Genomic DNA, 21,633 nt, shown 5'->3' on the forward strand with positions numbered 1-21,633 from the left:
CAATTAATTTTTATAAAATCTATAAAAAAAATGATTAATTAAAATCATTTTTTTTTATTCTCCACTGGAATTTCCGAGAATTTTCAGCAAAATATCTCATATCAAAGACTGCAGATGTGCTCGTTGTTGGGGTGATTATAGTAGAGTTTTTTTTTGACATTGCAATGGACGTCGAGGAAAATAAACTACCTCCTGGTTGGGATGAGAAATATGACCCAAACACGGGGCTATAGTGAGTAAATTTAACATAAATTCCTTCCTTAGTGAACCATCTACCAGGAAGTACCATTATGCGTCGAGTGCGAAAATGCTATTGCTGTGAAAAATACTCGCAAAGAGTTTGTTTACATCGTGTCACTTGTGGCGCTTCTCGAGTTTTTTTTACGCAGAATTCACTTAAAATCCTGGAAAAGAACTGCTTCATCGCCAGTAAAGGAAGTCCAGGAGCAAAAGGGATTGGTGGTCATGTCATAAAATTAACTTCCGGAAGTAAAAATGTGGAATTAGGGCGAGATATTAATAAGCACGGAATGCGCGCTAAATTGGATCGATAACCTCCTCCTCCACAAGAGAGTGTGAGGGAATGTGGAGCTCTTACGTCGACTCCTGCGCCCAGGGGGTGGTGTGTGGTATGGGGAGCTCAAGTGGGGGATGAAAAATCGATCTGGCGGCAACTGCATCCTCCGTGTTTCAAGGTTATATGCGCACCGAGACGGGAAAACGAATCATTTGTAGCTTCGCACCTCTGCAGAGCACTTCCTGGTTGCTCCGCTAGCAGTGGCCTAAATTTGTGTCCCTGGTAATAGTGCTGTGTGTGAATTAATCGTGCTCTTTCTTCCCTTTGTGCAGTTTCTACATCAACTACATCACAAAAACCACCACTTTCGACGATCCCCGGATTAAGCACCGGCAATCTGTGTCCACTGGCACCGGCGGCACCAATTACGGAAATTCCACCGAATCAATACCAATGCAGGTATGGATTATGTAATCCCCAGGCTATCCTTCCTAATTTGTACAGAGTGTGTAACAAAAAAAAATATCCTCTTAAAAAGCTAATATTTCTCTCCTATTTAATCTATAATTCCCGCAGAAGCCCTTAAATTTCCACCTTTGTTTGTCTTTTCCGCGTATTTAAAATGGGAAAAAGCCAAAATCAATAATGTGGGTGACAATTTTGTGGTTCTTTTCTGGCAATAGCCACAGGAAATGAAAAAAAAATCACTACGTACCGATAAAAGTTAACAAAACTCGCGTCGCCCCCAAATGAAGCTTATATGGAAAATGGGAGACAAATGGGGGCCGCAGAGATGCGCAATTCAACTCGTTAAACTTTAAAAAGGAACTCCAGCATCAAATTTTCCCATGAATTTTTTAGGAGTAGCTTTACAAGGACACAAAGTTTTCATTGCTTTCTTTTTGCTTTTGTGGAGCTTAAAAGTTTTCCCCAAAAGAAATTTTGTCCATCATTAAGACAAGAAAAGTCTTTATAAGGATGAAAATAATTGGAAAAACATTTGGAGATTTAATGTAATTTGTAAAACATTATTTTATTGATTTTATTTTACTGTCGTCTATATGGAATTGATGGCCTTGATTTTATGCTAAATGATCTAATTTGTAAAATTAATCAAATAACTGGTTAAAGAAAGCAGAATAAAAACTAAAATTGGTGACAAAAACAGCATTCTATCTTATTAGTTGAAACAATAAATAAATGTTCCAAATGTGCTGAAATAGTTTCTAAATAAAATTCTCAAGAGACATCCTTTAGAATCGCTGGCAAAATTGCAATCTACCATTACCTCATAATTCGTGTAATCTCTTTCTCCTCTGTTAAATGTAGCCATTGCATGGATCTCCCTACCATGTATACCCTGCAAACAATTATCCCGCAGTGCAGCCTGCTTTCCAGGGGCCCATGTCCGGGGTGATAAGTCACTCCGCTAGCCCCCTTCTAGCTGCTAAACTCCAGCAAATGGTGAGTTACCCTCTCTTTCTCTCTCTCTCTTTTCCTTTCTTTTCTGTTTCCATGCATTTTGCAAAGTCTTTTCATTTCGTGAATATTAATAAATCTATTGTTTGCATAGGAGATGTCTCCAGTAACACGTCCACCTACCCCCCGTACCAATGCCCACTTCAGTCGCAATAACATCCAAGAGACATCCTTTACCAACACTGCAGCAGAAACGGAGGCATCTGTGGCGAAAATTAATACAATGTTCCCAACCGTCAGTGACACCCACATCCGGCTTCTTTTGAAAAAGTGAGTAAACCTTTTGATCTCTGTGATAGAAAATAGGAGTTTCGTAGGCAATTTGCAGGCAATTTATTACAATCACAAAAAAAATCATTTGCTTTAAGAGCTAATAAAGTTAGACATTGACTTTGGAAAAGCTCAAAGTATCGTGTTTCCTCAGGAGATAAAGCAAAGTTCTTATAGCAAATTTTCTTCCCTACTTCTTCCTCTCTTTTTTTTCTAAGATACTGAAGTAAAAATTCAAACTTTTCCTGAACTTTTATCTTGTGTAAAAAAAATGAAAATTATTCACTCATTTTCTGTAGAATGAAAAATTCATCAAAAGAACGATGAAATAGTTAAGAAGTTAGATAGGGGTAGATTCTGATAAAATCTTTTCTTTTCTTTTCTAACAACTGAAAAGTTTCTGTAAGATTTTGACGGATGAGTGTTTTTAAGTCGTTCTATTGTCGTTCTAGAAAAGAAAAACAAAGAATTTGTTGTTCAGGAAAATTGTCAGAAAGATCTCTGAAGAAGCCTGGAAAAGTAATTTTCCTTCAAAAATACGATTAAAGTTAAAAACAAAATTTCAAAATCCTATAAAATTTTTCCCGGAATGCCAAAAATTTATATAACTGATGAATTGTAAGAAAAGAAAAGAAAAGATTTTTATCAGAATCTACCCCGTAGATAGTTCAATAGATTAATAAGGGCAATAAGGGTAAGAAAATCGAAAAAGAAACAAAAAGCGAAGGTTCCACCGAGATTTGAACTCGGATCGCTGGATTCAGAGTCCAGAGTGCTAACCATTACACCATGGAACCACGATGACGCAAATGGTTAATTGATACGGCAGAATTTTGCTCATTTTTTCCTCAATCTTTTTGCATTTTTATCACAACTCTAACTTGTTATCAACTCTGATTCAATGCACGCTGCATTTTGGATAAAAACATACTTTACTGCGAAAAAAAATTCCGCTGGGAAGGTATTACAACCGAGAGGCAGTTGTAATAAGCGCACTGCAGGTGGAGAAGCATCCAATAACAACTCCTGGTCCATACTCAACGCCACCACCGACAAATCGCCACTTCCACAATACAGCTCTGGGATGTACGGCAATTTTTCAGATGACACCACCGCTAAACAGGGATTTTTCGAGGACTGGCAGTCCAATTTGGAGACCCGGAAGCTGCGCCAGTGGCAGCTATGGATCTCCACGCTTTGGAGAGAATTTCCGCAGCTCCCCAAAGCCACATTCTTCGCCAAAAATGAAGCTTAGGTGCTCAATTTTAGATGAAACATTGTCTCTTTTTATTTATCATTTAGTTTTATTTAATTTTGTTTAATTTAATTTTTGACAAAATTAAGATAAAGAATTAAGAAAAAAAAACTGATTCCCCCTTTTAGATACCTGAAAAGTATTTTCCCGAAAGCCGAGGAGACACTGTTGCTGGATGTACTGGCAAATGCAGACAATCACGTGCAGAAAGCATCGGAAGAATTGACCGCAATGGGGTATGAGAAGAAAGACACCACAATACCCAAAGTGTCGATGCGCAAGAAGGATGAGGCGAAGAATGAGATCAAGAACAGAATCGATCGGGCGACGCCCCCGCAGCCACCGCCGAAGGTCAAGACGACGGATGAAAAGAATAAATGTGGGTATCGCGTGGAATTTTAAAGTACATAAAAGCATTTTTTTTTATTAAACTTCACCCCGTTGACCGTATTCTCGTGGTATTTGCAGTAAAATTGCGCCTGCAGTCGCAGTACAAAGACATTCCGGAGAAGATAATCTCCATGGCATTGGAGAGTGTTGATTATTCGGAAGACAAGGCACTTGCAATACTTAACATTGTCACTCAGGAGGATGACAAGGCAGCATTAGTGGTTGAAAGTGCTCCAAAGAAAGTCGAAAAGAATGCCAATGAAACACCTGCTGCTGGACATTCAGCACCGAGGTAAGATAATTAGGGAAGTTTTTTTTACAATTTAAAACCTTTTATTTGCTTTTCTTTTAATGAAATATTTCAAAATACTTTTCTATATAAATCTTTCTCTTTGGTTGAGGACACAAGTTCCGTGTTTTTTGGGACATTTCTCTCTTATTTATGCTTTGTGGCACACACACAAAATTTGCATGATTTTCTTTCTGTAAAACGTTATTCTTTCACTCTCTTTCTATCCTTATAAAGTATTCTTCAAGATAAATAATGGAAGAATTTGTGGGGATGTTTTCATTCATATTATTTCATTTATAATTTCATTTCTACACACACCACCATCATTCTCTTTTACATCAATTAAAGAAACTGAATGCGTCTTTCACAAAATCTCTTTGAAAATTCTTCTACATACGATTCATTTTTTTTTATTTGAAGTTTTTTTCCCAAAATTTAGTTCAAAAGGTGAAAGATACATGGTTTCATTTTTTTTGTTCAATGAACAACAGAAGAAAATTGTGTTGATGATGTTCAAATTATGTTAAAAATTGTGTATACAGCCGAAGCAGCAGCACATCGTCGGCCAAGAGACAGGGCGAGATAAGCAATAAAATAAGTGTTGCACAAGAGCAAGAGTGTGAGAGTGTTGTTGATGCACCAACGGCACCATCATCCTCATCGACTGCCTCACCGTCCACCAAGGAGGTGTCCAGCGACGATGTCCTGACCGCTGAGGACACCGGCATCGCCCTGGATGGCGTGAGGAAGCGCCAGGCGAGGGCGAAGGCCAAGAATGACCATACAAAGTATTTATATTCAAGAAAAAATTCACAAAATCCATTCATTGAGAAATCCATCAGAGTGTGTTGCTTCTCCTGATAAACTTTTTGCATTATTCTCGTTCAGTGTTCCTTACTGCGTGTGTGTGTGTGGTATGCTCTAGTTGTTGATTGAGCAAGCAGCAAGGATGATGACGGGAAGTACAATTTGCTCCCGAAAGAAAAGCATCCTTCCGGCTTGCTCTAGTTTGTAAATATAGCAGCATTTTTTCATTTTTTTTTCTTGGCGACACTTTCACTCTCTTTCTATTCATATTTTCTTCTTTCACCCATATCTCCTCCTTCAATTGGATGATTAATGACACGCTTGTTGAAGCTATCAAGAAATGGAACTAACACACATTTTTTTATAGTGATATTCTAGAGATTTATTGGTTTTTCCTGATGTGGTTCTCTCTTAAAATTCTCGTGTTTGTGGTCATGATGCTCTTGCTTTTTCATTGATTTCTAATGAATCCTTTCGGGGGGTCGACTTTTTCAGAGCTGCAGACACGCATGAGGATCCCGAGGCTGTAGCAAAGAAATCCGATTTTAAATCCGTTACACCACGCACGTCTACTGCAGGACCCAATTCGGCATTGTCAAAAGGTCCCAATGATGAACTTCTTCTGTAAGTTTTCAAAATTAATTTTGCTTTTAAGCGATTTTCTTTTAATGCGAATGTGTCTTTTAGGGTGGATTATGTGACATGGAATGGCGCCAATCCTGACTTGGCAGTTGGTAGGAAGCAGTTAGCTAAAGGGAGTGATCCGAAAAATCGTTCAGAACGATCGTATGTGCCAAAGGGAGCGAACTCTGAGCTATGCAAGGGTCCGCGGCAGAGTTTAGCCAAAGGTAGCATCTACAATCAGTTAACTAAGGGCATCCCCGCTGGTGCCTCCGTGATCTGCAACTGAAACTCATCCCCATCGCATGGGGATAAAGCACTTTTCTAGTCCCTCACAGCACATGGTGCAAGCAACACTCTAATCCTCCGGAATCCTTTTAAAGATTTAAAAAAGAAAGAAAAAGAGCGAGAGAGTGCAAATCCCGAGCCATTTCAGTGGACCGTCCGCAAAAATGTTTGTTGGAGGGGTTGATGTGTGTGGTGTATGTCCATTTTTGGGAGGTTGAAGGTGGTAAATTTGGATGTCTGTTTGTTTAAGCGTCTCGATGTGTCTACAATTTTAGATTCTTGATCTAAAAGAAAAAACTTTTTGTCCATTAGACTAGTTTGGGTTTCTTAGCGCATTTTATCGATGGTTTTTCCGCGTAGAGAAAATTTCTGTATTTCCCATTGCATGCCGATTAAATGAATCTTGAGAGGGCAATTCCTGCCCTCATCCAGTGAGTGTTGGAGTACCTTTAACACATTTTAACAAAAATAAAATGTCTCTGTGTAAATGATGTTAATAAAAATTCGTAGATGAGTCTCAAAAATTGTCTTTTATTGGCCAATTGTTGGTCCGATCATGATGAAATTTGGTACAGAGTCTGCTGATACCAGGCGGTTTTCACCAACGATATTCATTTTCTCCCCAGAGCCCCCCTTCGTAGCGCCCCCATATAATTTTCATGTTTTTTTTTTGCGAATTTTTGAATTTGGCGCCCTTTTTGGTACATTTTGTTGAAGAGAAAATGAGACGGATGCCTTTCACCGCTATTTGTCTCCCTCACACATTCAGTTTTTCGCAATTTTCTCGCGTTTTCCGCCGAATTTCCCAGCGAAATTACGTTTTTTGTGACCAGGAAAACACTTGAATTTTTGGCATCAAAAATTCCAAAAGTCACGAAAATCCATTTCCGGGAAAAAAAGTGCGTGTAAAATCCCCAACCGTCAAAAATTTCAAATTTGTAACCCAACCGTCAAAAATTGCGCGAGACCCAAATTCCGCACAGAGAGGCTCCCCGAGAGCTCCGGAGCTACCAGAAGTTCTCCAAGATCTCCAAAAATGCGTTTTACGCCAAAAAATTGACGGAAAAACAAGGAAAATAGCATTTTTGGAAAAACAAAAACAAAAGTTCGTTAAAGTTCAAATTTTATTATTTGGACCGGACATTGTATGGCGCTGTTTATAGTCTGTTGAAGAGAAAATGAGATTGCATGTCACTGATACTGTCTCCCTCCCACAATTAGTTTTTCGCAATTTTCTCGCGTTTTCCGCAGAATTTCCCAGCGAAATTACGTTTTTTGTGACCAGGAAGCGTCGCCGCGTCGATTGGCATCGTCGGCGCAAAACTCTCAAAATCCGCGCCAGAAAAAGTCGTGCAAATTCCACAAAAAAATCCGGCGAGTTGCGCCCCCAAATTTTTACTGGACGAACTTTGGGCCTTCTTGAGCCCCCCCGCCAACTTCTGGAGCCCCAAAAATGAGTTTTTTCATGGAAAATTAATTTTTAAAAATGTTTTTCCACACAACATGCGCATGTAGTGGTAAATTCCACACGTTCCACACTCACACCGCCACAAAACGCAGAGTGCGCAGAGTGAGACGAAGATATTTTTCTTTTTTTGAATTTCGCGCGCTCGCTTCTCGTGCAGCTGACTTCATGGGAATGAGCGAGCAGCTGTCAAAAAATGTAAACTTCTTCTTCTTTTTATGATTTTCAGGTCCGGAGCCAAAAAAAATGTAAACAAAAGAAAAATGATTCAACGTAATTTTAAAAGTGATAAGGATACGCGCAGGAGGCAAATAGACACTCTAAAAATCTTCAATGACAAGTAAAGTACCTTTGGGGGCAAAATCCAGTGGAATTTTACAGAATTATCTCTTCCACAGTGTTCAGGAGGTGATTGAATGTGAAGAGTACACGGTGGGCTTTGAATCTGATGGACGTCCTTTCGTGATTACCGTATTCCTGGGTCCATCATTTCCCAATGAGAAGCCCAAGGTGGTCATCTCCCCATCTGTGGAACATCCGTGGGTATTTGGACCAACAGGAGAAGTCAATGGAGCTCCGGGATTGCTTAATGTAAGAACAGAGTCAAAGGGGGAGAAGGTCAAATTTCATTTGCTTCTCTTTTTGGGATTTCATTCCAGTTTACAGCCCATTCGGATTTAGGAAGGATCGTACAAGCTATAATTAGGGAGATGGAAAAATTCCCACCACAGCTGTTTGGTGTGGGCGAAATGATGAATAGATCAGGCAATGAAGCCCCTCAAATCGACATTCCACATCCTCCCCAAAGTGGTGAAGGATTAATTCCCGAATTGCGGAGCCTCACAATTGAGGAGCTCAAGGAACTGGATACAGATCCTGAATTTCTCGATGATTTTGTTGCTGAACTGGGAGCTGTTAAGAACTTGAGAACTGACCTCGACGTTCTTTTGCAAGACATTGAAAGCATTGCCAGTAAGTTTTTCTTTAACAATAAGTAATTGTGGATAAATTTAATAAAATATATTGTTGTGTGTAAAATTAGAAGCTAATATGGCTCAAGAGGAGAGGATGACAACACTGCGCGAGGAAGTGAATAGAAGAAGCATTGAATTTCGTGATTTGGGTGATAAATATGAAATGCTTTGTGCTTTACAGAAGAAGAAAGCCGAAGAATTCTCTCCACAGCATATAAAGGTAAAAAAAAATGAGGATTTATTGAGAAAAAATCTCTTTTTTAACGCTGCAAATATATTTAATATTCCACAGGAACTCCTTCAAATTGCAGCATCCATCTCCGATTCAGAGTGTGAGACGTGTGCAGAGGAATTCCTTGCGGGAAAGATTGATGTGCAATCTTTTCTCAACACGTTCATGGCAGCAAAAAAATTGAGTGCAATGCGAAAAGCAAAAGAGGAACGCTTGACGAGTCAACTGGATTCCCTCGAGAAGCATTCTCTGCACTGAAATGCTCCCATGGGGAAATTTGTTGTTTTTTATGGATGAGGAGAAATAAATTTTCTGCCCCAGCGCGTGAGTGATAAGAAATTTCACATTTCATTAAAAATCATAATTCAACACCTGAAGGTCGATAGATTGATTGCAGAGGTGTCGGTGTGTCGAGGATATCTTCGACAGGTATTATGGAGATGGACAAATTGGGGAGCTTTCAGTGAGTGTTTGGGTGTTGTGGAAGGCGGGGAATTTTGGGTGGTACAACAGAGCGCATGCCAACTCCCATATAAACACTTTGTGCGATTCCTCTCGCAAAAAGGATTCCCCAAAGAAGAGGTGATTATCTGGTTGAAAATTGTGTTCATTTGCTAAAATTCTACGTGTTATTCATTGAGAAGGCAATTTTGAGAATTTTTTCAAAGAAAATCAGGGGTAAAAATTAAGTCTGCAAGACCTTAAAATTAATTTTAATTATTGGTGTTCTGTGATGTGCAGAATAATTGGAAAAGAATTTAACCAGATAAATCCCTCCTGGATTGCTATCGAGAGCTGCTCCCCCTAAATTATAAAAATCTCCCTTCTCAGCATCAGTCAACGGTGGATCGTCGTGAATGTTGTGCAGTGAAAATTCCATCTCGTCCGAGAGAAAATAGTGTGGTGTGATAGCTCCATTTTGGAATACGAAGAATTTTCCGTGAGTTCCTACGGGAATTTTCCATGTCTCAGTAGCACCAGTGCAGAGGAAAATTTTTGGGTGAATTGGAAAATCAAGCAAATCTCTTGGATGCTAGTGTGAAGGTGCCCCAGTTGCGTCTCAACGTCGTCAGGGCAGACTCTGTTGCAACTTTTTCCTCCCAAATTTGTCGGTAACCCACAACACACCATCAGTCGTCACGTTGGACGGAAAAATATTTTCGGCGGTGAACAATTTCCTCACTGCATCGTCATTTGCCAAGGAAATACGTCAATTGATCATGGTGAGAAAATCCCGCAACCCCACACCCACCCACACAGCCAGCATTTTGCAACATCACCCCAAATAGAGCCATAGTCTTTGTGTGCTGAATTGCGATTTTTTTTTTCGGCGCAGCCAGAGATGGCACCGAGAGATTCACAACATAAAACCTCACCCATTTGCGTTCACATCTCGTTTTCTCCTATATATCGTGGTGAAATTACAGCATCACACCATCAATTTCCCACCCACCTAAAAGTCACCCCCCCCCCCCCATCCACTCACACATTTCTTCGCCACTTTCCACGCCCAACCACCCGAAAGTCTCTCGAGAGATTTTCATGCAAATTTACGGCGAGTCTTTGTGTCAATAATTTTGGGATTCTTTTTCACATTCTTTGGTGCTTCTTCTTTTTTTTCACTTCTTGACTTCTTGCCATCCCACGTCCATCTATTTACCCATCGGATTTGACTCCACTTACCCTCTGTGTGGTGCTACCTCTCCCATGCCACCTCCTCCTACACACAATATATATAGCTCTATCTTTTCTCTTTAAAACTAAATTCAAATTTTCATTGTTCGCTCTATTTTCATTGAAGAAAGTTTTGCATGAAATTTAAAATTCTTAGTTTAAATTATGTACCTATATCTACAAATTTTGGAGAGATTTGAAAGTTATTATAAAGCTTAATCGAAAATCAATTATTAACAGATTTTCCTATTAACACAGTGATGACTATATAATCAAGATATTCAATTAACCCAGATTTGCCCAGAAAGTTTTAGCAATTTTTGGTCTATAATAATATTCTGGAAGACCTATATGTATGGAATAATTTGTCCAAAGAATTTATTTTCTATTGCAAATTTAATTCATAAATTCTCTAAATGCATTCACTACCCTCAAAAAGTTTCCGAGAAAGCAAAAATGGGGTATTTTTGAAGGTTTTCAAGTGGCTATATCTCCGGCTGTGGTCAACCGATTTTCAAAAGTTCTTTGTTTTTGAAAAGGTACATTTCTCACCTTTCCAAAACAGGTAAATATTTAAAAACCGGTCAACCCATTCACTTTTGCCAGCCATTTTTGTAAACCTATGTAGAAGATACTTTTTTCAACATTTCACAATTTTTCACTTTGATCTCTTGCATCAGGGCCGCTAGTGCACAGATTTTAACGAATATAGTATCGTTGGAAAGGTAATTCAGTTCCCTTTCTAAATCTGCTAAATTTTTGAAAATCGGTCAAGCGGTTCAGTCGTGACAGCCATTCTAGTGAACCATAGTGTACACTGTACCATACATACATAGCATAATTATTAGAATAATAAATCAAGAATAGAAAAATAATAAGAATATTAATTTTTAAATCATTATTCAAGGCAAAGATGCTAACACAAAGATAAATAAATTTTTATTCTTAAACAAGTTTAAGTTAAAAATGTTTAAGAATAAGAATAAGATCTTTCCCCATAAAATCATAATCTCACGATGCTGATAAATTGCAATTGATTTTAAAATTAACTAGACACGGCAAGCTAGTGATCGTCCCGATGGGGATGATCCTCAGAATCCGCAACCACCACCCGAATCTCAGTCATCACCACCGAGTGGATCTCAGAATGTATCAACAGACGAACCACCCCAGAGTGCATCACCAAATTCAGAAGGCAACGTATTCTTCGGCAGCCGCCCTCGTACCACAGAAATGCCTGGCAAGCGTCGCCTCATCTCCAAGAATCAAATGAGAGGTAAAGTACCCTTTTCATTAAATATTACACAACATCCCCCTCCCACCCCCCGCACACGCTCAGAATAACCTATTCCACACATACCCAACCAAGCCACCACCAATGCTGGTGGAAACCCAAGAGGTGATACATAATGAGAATTAATGTCAACACAATACCAAATCCATCCACTAAATATTGTATTAAACGGAATATCAAATGAGAAATCCTAGGGGAGAATATTATCCGTGGTAAATGAACAATCTCTCGGAAAAGTGGCTCTCGCGCATCGTACAAAAGGCACCATCTCCCTCCCCACTAATTATCTCCTTCAGTATCTATTCATAAATTCAATGCAAAATTTCATGTTTCACGAGAAAATTCAATTTATTCTTCGCCTGTTTTTTTTTACTACGTGCTCTGCTACCATTTTGCGATGCGGGTAGTCGTGAGAGAAATCTCTGTCAGAGTGAAGATTTCTTCTTTTTTTTTCATCAAGTTCTGGAACTTCCTTTTGATATTAAATAAATATTTAAAACGCATTTTTCAAATATTTTGTGAAAATTCTCAAAGATCAATATTTAAGCTTTACGTAGAAAGAAAAGGGGAGTTTTCCGTGCATTGCTTAAATAAATAAAAAGCTTTATAAGTCAACAAAAAAAATCAACGATTAATATTAAATAGTTTAAGTAGAATTACAACATTTTATTTAATTAATTAATTAATCCAGCTATACAGAATCGGACACTCCTTAAATTCTATTGATTCAACCACATCATTGAGAAATCCCACACTTCTGAAATACGATACTTCACTACGTAATTCGGTTACCAATAAATTATTTAGCCTCCTTAAAGCTACAGAAGGATGTTATCTGATTTAATATTTAAATACACTTGTCCCCAAATAAGGATCGAATTTCTTTCGAGACATTTAAATTCTCAATAAAATATGAATATGCTGAAGTTTAATTTATGCTCCCCACAACGCGGGTGGAAGATTAAGGAGGTTCTCTAACACCCCATAGAAGCCACATACAAGAAAGCAAATTTGTGTGAATAAACATCCTCCTCCCGCAGAAATTTCATCCCCATGGAATGTTGTAATAAATATTTATAAAATACTCACTTTTCCGATGCTTGCAATTGGTTATTTTTCCAAACTCCATATCTCAATACCTTTTTTAAATGGAAAATCGTGCCTCGATGTGTTTGCAAAATGGAGAATTTTCCTGTGTATATTTACTGCAAAGAAGTAGGTAGTGTTTTTTCTCCATATAGCTCTCTAAAGCTCAAACTTCGAATACATTTATAAGGAGCTGGAAAATAAATATTCTTGGCAAATAAAATATGAATGTTTTGAGTGCTTTTTTTGCAAAGATATTGTCACGATTAAAAAATAAATTTAATTTTTTTATTCTTTCTTAGTTTTCGGATATTCTTGTAACGTTCTTCCTACCCATTATAGCACAAGGAACTAGCATTCTCTGAATATTAAATTTAAAACTACTTTCTCCATTTTATTCTCTTTGTTCTCAAACAAGTCTTTCCGTTAAAGAAAATAAGGATTCTCGCTGAAATCAAAATTAGATTTTGTAGAAATTTAATTTTCAAACTAAAATGAAATCTAGAAAAACTCGTTAGAGATTTTTCTTTTTTTGCAAAAGAAACTTTTATGTACGTGCTGTGTGGAGTTTAAGAAAATTCCTTCACGCTCCACAGACAGTCGTCGTTCTTTTTTTTACGCTATTTATCTTTATAAATCGCCCTGGATTAGATGAAGGAAGAAAGAAAAAAAAATTATGTGAATTAAAGTCTTGTTGTCGGCGTAGGATTTAAGCTCATCATATAGAGGCTGAGAGTGTAAATATTTACTTTCTTCCTCCCCCACCCCCTCTCTCTCTCTCCCCTTATAGACTTCCGTGAGGCATTCCGCCTGTTCGACAAGGATGGTGATGGGAGTATCACGAAAGAGGAGCTGGGGAGTGTTATGCGTTCTCTGGGGCAATTTGCACGCGTCGAGGAGCTAAAGGAGATGCTCCAAGAAATCGATATGGATGGCGATGGGAATGTGAGCTTTGAGGAATTCGTCGACATTATGTCTAACATGACGGACACTGCGGTGGAATCGTCAGCTGACCAAGAAGAACGGGAGCTGCGGGACGCCTTTCGTGTATTTGATAAACACAATCGTGGTTACATCACAGCTAGTGACTTGCGGGCCGTTTTGCAGTGCCTTGGCGAGGATCTTGATGAGGACGAGAGTGAGTATACTTTTATTTTTAATAATTCACGAAGAGAACAATAAAATGGAAATTTCCTCAGTTGAAGATATGATCAAGGAGGTGGATGTTGATGGCGATGGTCGCATAGATTTCTATGAATTCGTGTCCGCTCTGGGTGAACCCGAGGATTCGCAGGACAATGAAGAGGAGGACGAAGCCATATCACCACTACCGACCCCCCTTCCAATTCACTAAGTCGCGTCACACAGAGAAAGTGATTATCAATCATTCCCACTCTTCTGGCAGCTGATGCCCTTCTTGACCAACTTTCTAATATATCAACCACCGTAATTAATCCCCAAAACTCCACTCGGTCCACCATTCTACCCTTTGCCTCCCCCATCCATATAAATTACAAACAAACTCTCCCTTCCATAAATCCTGCATCAAGTTCTACTACGTATACACAACATAAACCTTCAGTTAGGCCCTCCATGTACCTACTTACTTACTACATGGAGTGAGGAGTAACTTTTGAGATCCCTCCACCCACACTGACCCACCTTTTTGCACTTATTCAAGCAACATATCAGTTGTGCAACATATTTTACCAAAAGGAAGCATCACAATGGAAAATGAAGATTAACATTTTATCGTCCTTTTTGCTCGTACAACTTTTTGCGTGTGACAATTTTAATCGTATTAAAAAAATCATACTTATCATCACTAATATTGTTTAAAAGAAAAAGAAAAACAGATAAAATGAAATCAAAAAAATCTTATCAATATATAAAAAAAAGATTATTGTATCGTAACTTATGAGAATATAGCGCAAATTGAGACACTTTCATGTGGACTCGCTCGAATTTTAAATGTATAAAAAAAGAAACTTTAAAAAGGGGCACAAAGTTCTTCCTTTCAAAACTTTGTACCGCGTGGTGTTTTTGTCTCTTTGAATTACAGAATTTAAGATAAAAAAAAATTTAAAACTTTCGAATATTTTGATGTTAAAATTAAATTTTAAAACAAAACTATCTTTACACACTATTGAAGAATGAAGAAAAAAATGTTAATGTAAACTTTCAGTGTGTCTATAAAATAAAGAGAAGTACATTTCAAAATTCGCAAGATTCTCATTTTCTACATCAAATTTAATGAGACTTTTGTGGTTGTTGTAAAGATATGTTCATAAAGTATGATGGGGTGCTTATCTGCAAGTCACGTATTCGGGTGGAATATGCCCAGAATCACCAAGACCGCGCAGAAGAACACGCCCAGAGGGTAGAATGGAGATCCAGGTGACGGAAGCATGATTCAGGGAGATCCTAAGCCAAGCCTCAGGTGGGAACTGCAAAGAAAAAATTAAAATATAAATTAAATTTTATAAATCTTTAAGAAAAAAAAATAGAATTGTTGCTCACCTGAAGAGCTCGGCATACAAAATATCTAATTACATTGGCATGACAAACGAGAAGAGTGTAAGAATCCTTAGTCTGCTCTGGAGAAGCCCTGTGAAAATACTTTCGGAAAGCAGCCTCAATTCTAGCGCCGTCCTGGAAGAACTGCTACAGAGAAAATATTCAGATTTAGAAAGACCCGCAGAAAACTGATAGATTTCATCTCACTCACATGCTTCTCTGGTTTCCAGTGACCAATTGGCGGTTCTGGAGGAATGGGGGCACCCTCCTCGAGAAGAGAGCAATTCTCCACTGGGACCTGTGGCAGTGAGGTCGATATAATAGAGCCCGTTTCCTGGGCACGAAGGAGCGTAGATTTGATCATCTTATCCCAGTTTATTTGCAGTAGCTTCAAACGATCTCCCGTGAATGCTGCCTGTTTCCTTCCAATCTCCGTGAGATAGTGCTTACTATCCGATTCTCCGGATTGGTTGTACTGCCCGTGACGGATGAGAATTAAATGCCGAATGGCTTTTGGAGTTGCTTTCTCTAATTTTTCATTATACTTGTTCTCCTCGGTGGCATCCACATCCTTCTTCAGTGGCTTCACAATTGACGTGGGTTCACGACTGAAATAAATGGGAATTAAAAATTAGGGAAATTCTTTGGAATAGATTATCTATCTGTTGTAACTTACTGATCCCAATTGGAATCCCATTTTCCACACGGAGAAACCTCAAAGTTTGTAGTCCAGGAATTGAACACAGTGTTGGATTCTTGCTTCCGTGTGTAGAAGTAGTACGCAGTAGCCCCACCAACGGCACCAAAGAGTACCGTTGAGATCTTCTGAAGCTTTGACCAGGATCCGGCAGACATTCTAAAGATATTCTTTTCAGTACAACATAACCCAACATTTGCATATTTGTGAATTTCCCAATAAACTTGGCAATACCTTTAATTTTATTGGTACCAGGGATTTGACAAAGTCCTTGGAGAATAATGTAGTCTCGTGATACTAACGATTTTGCAAAAGACTCCTAAAATACTGGTGAAAAGTGAGAAAGGCTACCCGGAAAAAAATACCACACTAAACTTTTTGGATACTGGACAAAATCGTCGGCTAAATGGGCCGAAGTCGTTTATGTGAAAAAATTAAGGAAAATGTATTTTAACCGCTAATTTAATCCAAAAATTCAAGGTGGTATGAAAATGTGTGGAAGTGGAAAAAAGTGCAAGAGGAAAATGAGGAAAATCAAATTCAAAACATTCAGGAAAATCAAAACATTCCTGGACCATCCTCGTGTTAATTATTTCTGAACCTTACATAATTACTGCTTGTTTTTAGCTTCAAACAGGCCTTTCCGGAAGTTGCCAATTGCACAGGGCTGAGAATAATCTTGTAAAGGTCCTTCTTCCACTCCACAAACACTGTTTTCTTACACTTTCACTGCAAAATACTGAAAAATGCCGGAAAATATGAGCAAAAACATTGCGTAACATCCGACTTAGAAGGTTCTCAAAACACTTTTCCATGCATTTTCCACAGGATTTTCACACACTGCACGATTTAATTCACTTGCAATTGAACCACTACACTTTTCTGGGCATTTTGGGAGTCATTTTACTTGAAAACCCTGCAAAAATGCCGGAAAATTCATGCACTTTTCACTCACGGTAATTTCATTTTTTTCGTCGGTTTTTCCGCCAATCCGCGACGCAGGATTTTTTGACAACACGCATAGGGACAAAAAGAGGAATAAAAGAAACCTCTCGGGGTCTTTTATCATGGAAAAACCATTACAAACCATATTTTCCAAGCATTTTCCATTGATTTTTACACGGCTATTCACACTAATCACCAACATTTGAATTTTTCACAGAAAAACTTTAAATTGTTCACTAAATTTCCTCTTCTGCACTAATTTTCCATTATTTTAAGATTTTCATGTGTTTTGAATAATAAATAAATGCAAAATTTGAGAAATTAAAGGAAACAAACCGACAAGGCCGACAAGTCAAGTTAAAAAAATTCTCGAAGGTTCTAAAAAAAACGAAAATTTCGGTGGTTGCCATGCCATGGAAACCTTGGAACTTCGTTATAAATATAAGTGCTTCGGGCATGCCGAATCAGTATACAGTCGTGATCGTGCAGTAGGACCGTCGTCAAAAAAAGTTCTCCGCGGTAAAACGGCTGCAGAATGAGGAATTTCGCCTTCGCAGTGGGACAATTAGTAATTGGAAAGGTAGGATACCAATTGTCCTACTACGAAGGCAAAATTCCTCATTTTGAAGCCGTTTTACCGCGGAGAAGTTTTTTTTGACGACGGTCCTACTGCACGATCACGACTGTATCCCGAACTTTCAAGACGAGTGGTTGTGTGCCTGGACGACTAAAGGAATAATCCGGAAAAAACCAAAAAAATGGGTTGCTTGATTTCCAAGAATAAGAAGGTGAATTTTATTTTAAATTATTTTTCTGTGAGAAAATTTTTATTTACTGAAAAAAATGAATTTTTTTGTAGATAAAGTGAAAAAAAAAGGTTTATTAGTGAAGAAATATTTTTAATGAATTATTAGTGTATTTAATTGTGTTATTTAGTGGAGTAATAATATTTAATAATTAAAATTTGTAATAAGGTGAATTTTATTTTAAATTAATTTTCTGTGTGAAAATTTTTATTTAGCGAACAAAAATGAATATTTTATTGTAGAAAAAGTGTAAAAAATATTTCATTAGTGAAGAAATATTTTTTGTCCATGAAATATTAAAAGAAAATTTTAAACTAAAATTATAAGTGACCCATGAAATATTGAACATTGTTTTTTCACCTCTGAAACGAATCGTTTTTATCTAAAGAGCTCTCGCGAGTGAAAATTCCTAAAAAATCGTGAAAAAGACTTTAAAATTATAAAAAACTATTAACATAAGTGAATTAGTGAAAGATGTGATATATGCAGTATTTGGTGAGTCTCCAATTTAAATACATTTTTAATGAATTATTATTGTATTTAATTGTGTTATTTGTGTTATTTAGTGGAGTAATAATATTTAATAATTAAAATTTGTTTTTTTTTTTTTATTTTAGATTCGTAAACTCAAGATGCAGTTGGAAGAGAAGGAAGGACGAATTTTAAAGCTCGAGCAAGATATGAAGGAAATGGAGATGAAGAAGATGGAAATGGAGCTGGAGATTGTGAGAGGTATGGAAGAGATGGAGAGGGTAGGAAGGGAATTTGAATTACTAAAGAGGGAAAATGAGGATTTGAAGGGGAGGTTGATAGAAAAGGAGATGGATATTTTGGATTTAGAGGGAAAAATTAGGGGTTTAGAAGAGGAAAATGAGGAATTGGTACAGGAAGTAGAAATGAAGGAGGATCTTTTGATAGAATTTGGAGACAATTTCGTTGAGTTGGAGAAGGAACTAGAGGGATTGAAGGGGGAGATAGATGAAAAAATTCATTTTGAGATAGGGGAGAGAGATTTAAAAATTTTCGGTTTAGAGGATGAAGTAGTGAAATTGAGGGAACAAGTCAGAGAGTTGAAGGAATGGCTTGAATCAGATAGAGATGAGGATGAAGAGGAATTGAAGTTAGACTTGTTGCAATCCAATATTTATTTTTGCCACCAAAAGATTTTTGTACAACGGTGGCCGGAGCGGTGTGGCTGGAGATGCTTCTCCTGTCGCTGGCGGTTGCCAAAAGAGAAAGAGTTTTCGCTGAAAGAGCCCAAGAGCTCTTATCTTTCTTCTCATCTAGGCGCTCGTAGCGCCTCTCGTTGGGAATAGCCAACACACACCCCCGGGTCTCAAAAAAACAACAAAAAAAATGATTCAACCCCTAATATAAAAATAAACTAAATAGTGACTCTACGTTAAAAGCAAATGGATATTATCTACAAAAACGAGTATGTTGAGAGAGAATAGAAAAGAAAATACGATATGATCCCATTAAATGGAAATCAAGAAAAAATTTTAAAGATTTTGCACCAAATCAAGCCTTCGCATAAAGGCCGACCTAATTTCTTAGCGCCAGCGAATCAGCTTCATTATAAATTTATTTGACTTCTTCTTTTCAAGTCATTTTATTTTCATCAAAACAAATTTTATCATTCACGTTAAACTTCGAGAGTAGATATTGAGATAACTTTATCCATGCACTTCGCATTCATCTCGTCTTCCGCCCACACGGCGCTGTTCAATTGCAATCATCCTGAGTTACCAGGGAGTCTACGCGATCTTTTTTTTCCACCTGGCCACTGATCTTCTGGACCAACCACTGTATTGTTGGGAGTGAAGGAGACATTCCTGTCCGAGCGAGATCTTATCTCATATCTGCGCTACAGACTACCGAACATCACCTGTCCGGCACACACCACTCACAGAGACATCCCTGACCGAGTGAGATCTTATCTCATATCTACACTACGGCCTACCGGACATCCCGAGCCACAACACACCACCAGCGGAGACCTTCCTGACCGAGTGAGATCTTATCTCATATCTACACTACAGCCTATCAAATGCCGCCGGTCACAAACACGCACACGCAGGCATTTCTGACCGAGCGAGATCTTATCTCATATCTGCACTACGGCCTATCAAATACCTACGGTTCCAAACAAATCACACACAGCATTCCTGACCGAGTGAGATCTTATCCCATATCTGCACTACGGCCTAACGAATACCGCCATCACACTAGGCTGAATGCAACTCATAACAAGTGGTTCAATTTTGCACGATTAACTAAATTCTCAAATCCGTAGTCCCACAAGAAGATTAACAATCTTGCAACGAACAGGTGTTTGTTCAACGAGTACAACGTTCTTTACCCTGAATAACGCCCATCTCAATTGTAACTGTCTACTGAAAACACTTCATGATAAAATATAAATATTTAAATTGTGACGTCCTTAGACGAATGAGGATTAGACAAAATGCTGGCTAATTTTAAATAAAGAATTGTATCGCAAATGTCGATAACAATTTTTCTTTAATGAACTCAAAGTTCTTTTACCTTGAAGTTCTTATTTTTCTCCCAAACTACACGATAATGGTCGACCTTCGTGCAAAAACATGGGCTTTTAATTGGAATCGTAGCAGAGAAATAAATTCTTTTCAACCATGGTTGATTCTACTTTATACGAATTCCAGCGAACAAGTTGGAAACAAAAAAGAATGACACTATCGCTGGCTATAGGTCTGGCCAAACTTGTTCGGTAGCCAATTTACTATGTCCTCAGTTCACAAGGATAAATTATTACTAAAGAAAAAGTTAAATTCTCTCAACAACTTACGTTTACGCAGATAAATCCTTACAATTGATGAAATTTAAATGAGAAAAATCCAAAAATAGTACTCAGCAGAAAGATTCAATGGGCTGATTTGATGCAATTGCAACAGTGCTCACTGAAACAACTGGTGAATTTGAATTTGTTGGATTGGGTGGATTAGGTTGAGCAGGTGCCTTTGAAACAGGAGAAGGATTTGGATTTGGAGATGTTGTCTCTTGAGGTGGATTTGAATTTGTAGAATTTGGCGGAACATTTTCGAATGATCCGTGAAGCAAGGTGTTGTGCTTTGAATTGCATTTCTTACATCCTGGACGGGTGCAATCTCGAGTCATTTTAGTTAAATGAATTTAACAGAAGTCTACGAGAAAACCGAGATATTTTAGTTTTTTTAACGAAATATTGGTTAATTTCTCTATGATGTCTCCGTAAATTTTATTAAATTTTTGTTATTTTTAACAGAATTTCTTATTAAAATTTCTAAAATTAAATTACACTTTTACTTAAAATAATTTAATTCTATTTACATTCTGAAGCCTATTGGCTTCCATTTCATCATTAATGTTCATTGTTCATTTTTCATATTTATTGGTAATCAGCATAATTATGCTTTTTCCAAAAAAAATCGCGAGAGCGAAAAACTTTACGTCTTCACTCAATCGCGGCTTCATTGCAAATGACAAGACAACACACAACTTAGAAGAATTGAAGCACTCTGCATAGAAAAAACTGGAGATTTCGTAATTTTTACGGTGAAAATAAACTATTTTCTCCAGTTTACAAGAAATTTATGTTCAAAAAGACTAAAATTTCGTTAAATTTTACTAAATTTCTACGTAATGATTAAAAAACTAAGAAAATTAGGTTTTTTTACTAAAAAAAAATTAACTATAACAACTTCGTAAAAAAGGCTAAGAAAATGATTTAATTTAACTATACTGTTAGGAAATTTACTGGTTTTATGATTAAAAAAGACAAATTTTCCCGTAAATGTACATTTACGGTGAATTTACCAGCAAATTAACTAAAATTATTTTTAGTGTGTAGGTAGAGATTGGTTGGTAGAATTTCTCATGGAAAAACAAGGACCTCAGTTTAAGCGCGAATTATTAATTGACCTTTCTACATATTTTGTCCCCCTCTTGCAAATAATCTTCGACTTACCCGGGTCATCGGTAAGATTTTTTTTCGTCGAAGTTGTAG

General features: G+C 37.6%; 4 protein-coding genes and 1 non-coding gene across 16 annotated transcripts; 3 read left to right on the top strand and 2 right to left on the bottom strand.

The window, feature by feature from the left end:
* Window positions 1-139: 139 nt before the first annotated feature.
* LOC129797520 (BAG family molecular chaperone regulator 3) lies at window positions 140-6,443 on the top strand. 5 transcript variants are annotated; one of them, XM_055840179.1, is made up of 10 exons: window positions 140-232; window positions 850-976; window positions 1,847-1,981; window positions 2,091-2,266; window positions 3,228-3,521; window positions 3,650-3,900; window positions 3,990-4,203; window positions 4,746-4,991; window positions 5,506-5,634; window positions 5,698-6,443. In XM_055840179.1, the coding sequence occupies exons 1-10, from the start codon at window positions 165-167 to the stop codon at window positions 5,918-5,920; spliced, it is 1,863 nt and encodes a 620-aa protein (XP_055696154.1). In that variant the 5' UTR covers window positions 140-164; the 3' UTR covers window positions 5,921-6,443. The 5 variants fall into 5 exon arrangements, with proteins under 5 accessions (XP_055696154.1, XP_055696156.1, XP_055696157.1 ...); XM_055840181.1 differs by lacking the exon at window positions 4,746-4,991; XM_055840182.1 differs by lacking the exon at window positions 3,228-3,521.
* On the bottom strand, window positions 2,992-3,063 carry Trnaq-cug (transfer RNA glutamine (anticodon CUG)). The gene has a single exon. It is a non-coding gene; the product is annotated as a tRNA-Gln (tRNA).
* Window positions 6,444-7,600: 1,157 nt separating the features above from the next.
* LOC129797659 (vacuolar protein sorting-associated protein 37A) lies at window positions 7,601-8,929 on the top strand. The gene is made up of 5 exons (XM_055840440.1): window positions 7,601-7,724; window positions 7,783-7,975; window positions 8,044-8,356; window positions 8,427-8,578; window positions 8,651-8,929. The coding sequence occupies exons 1-5, from the start codon at window positions 7,603-7,605 to the stop codon at window positions 8,846-8,848; spliced, it is 978 nt and encodes a 325-aa protein (XP_055696415.1). The 5' UTR covers window positions 7,601-7,602; the 3' UTR covers window positions 8,849-8,929.
* A 93-nt stretch (window positions 8,930-9,022) lies between these two features.
* On the top strand, window positions 9,023-14,864 carry LOC129797720 (calmodulin-A). Its single transcript, XM_055840546.1, has 4 exons — window positions 9,023-9,813; window positions 11,318-11,540; window positions 13,435-13,782; window positions 13,844-14,864. Exons 1-4 carry the CDS (start codon window positions 9,811-9,813, stop codon window positions 13,996-13,998), a joined length of 729 nt encoding a protein of 242 aa, XP_055696521.1. The 5' UTR covers window positions 9,023-9,810; the 3' UTR covers window positions 13,999-14,864.
* LOC129797684 (serine/threonine-protein phosphatase Pgam5, mitochondrial) lies at window positions 14,375-17,096 on the bottom strand. 8 transcript variants are annotated; one of them, XM_055840483.1, is made up of 6 exons: window positions 16,946-17,096; window positions 16,093-16,597; window positions 15,838-16,017; window positions 15,373-15,769; window positions 15,165-15,308; window positions 14,375-15,091 (listed from the first exon to the last, which is right to left on the bottom strand). In XM_055840483.1, the coding sequence occupies exons 3-6, from the start codon at window positions 16,014-16,016 to the stop codon at window positions 14,951-14,953; spliced, it is 861 nt and encodes a 286-aa protein (XP_055696458.1). In that variant the 5' UTR covers window position 16,017; window positions 16,093-16,597; window positions 16,946-17,096; the 3' UTR covers window positions 14,375-14,950. The 8 variants fall into 8 exon arrangements, with proteins under 8 accessions (XP_055696458.1, XP_055696460.1, XP_055696464.1 ...); XM_055840485.1 differs by lacking the exon at window positions 16,946-17,096 and adding an exon at window positions 16,700-16,790; XM_055840489.1 differs by lacking the exon at window positions 16,946-17,096 and having other exon boundaries at window positions 15,165-15,305; window positions 16,161-16,268.
* Between the last annotated feature and the right edge of the window lie 4,537 nt (window positions 17,097-21,633).

This window comes from Lutzomyia longipalpis, chromosome 1, assembly GCF_024334085.1.
Source record: "Lutzomyia longipalpis isolate SR_M1_2022 chromosome 1, ASM2433408v1".
Lineage (NCBI taxonomy): Eukaryota > Metazoa > Arthropoda > Insecta > Diptera > Psychodidae > Lutzomyia > Lutzomyia longipalpis.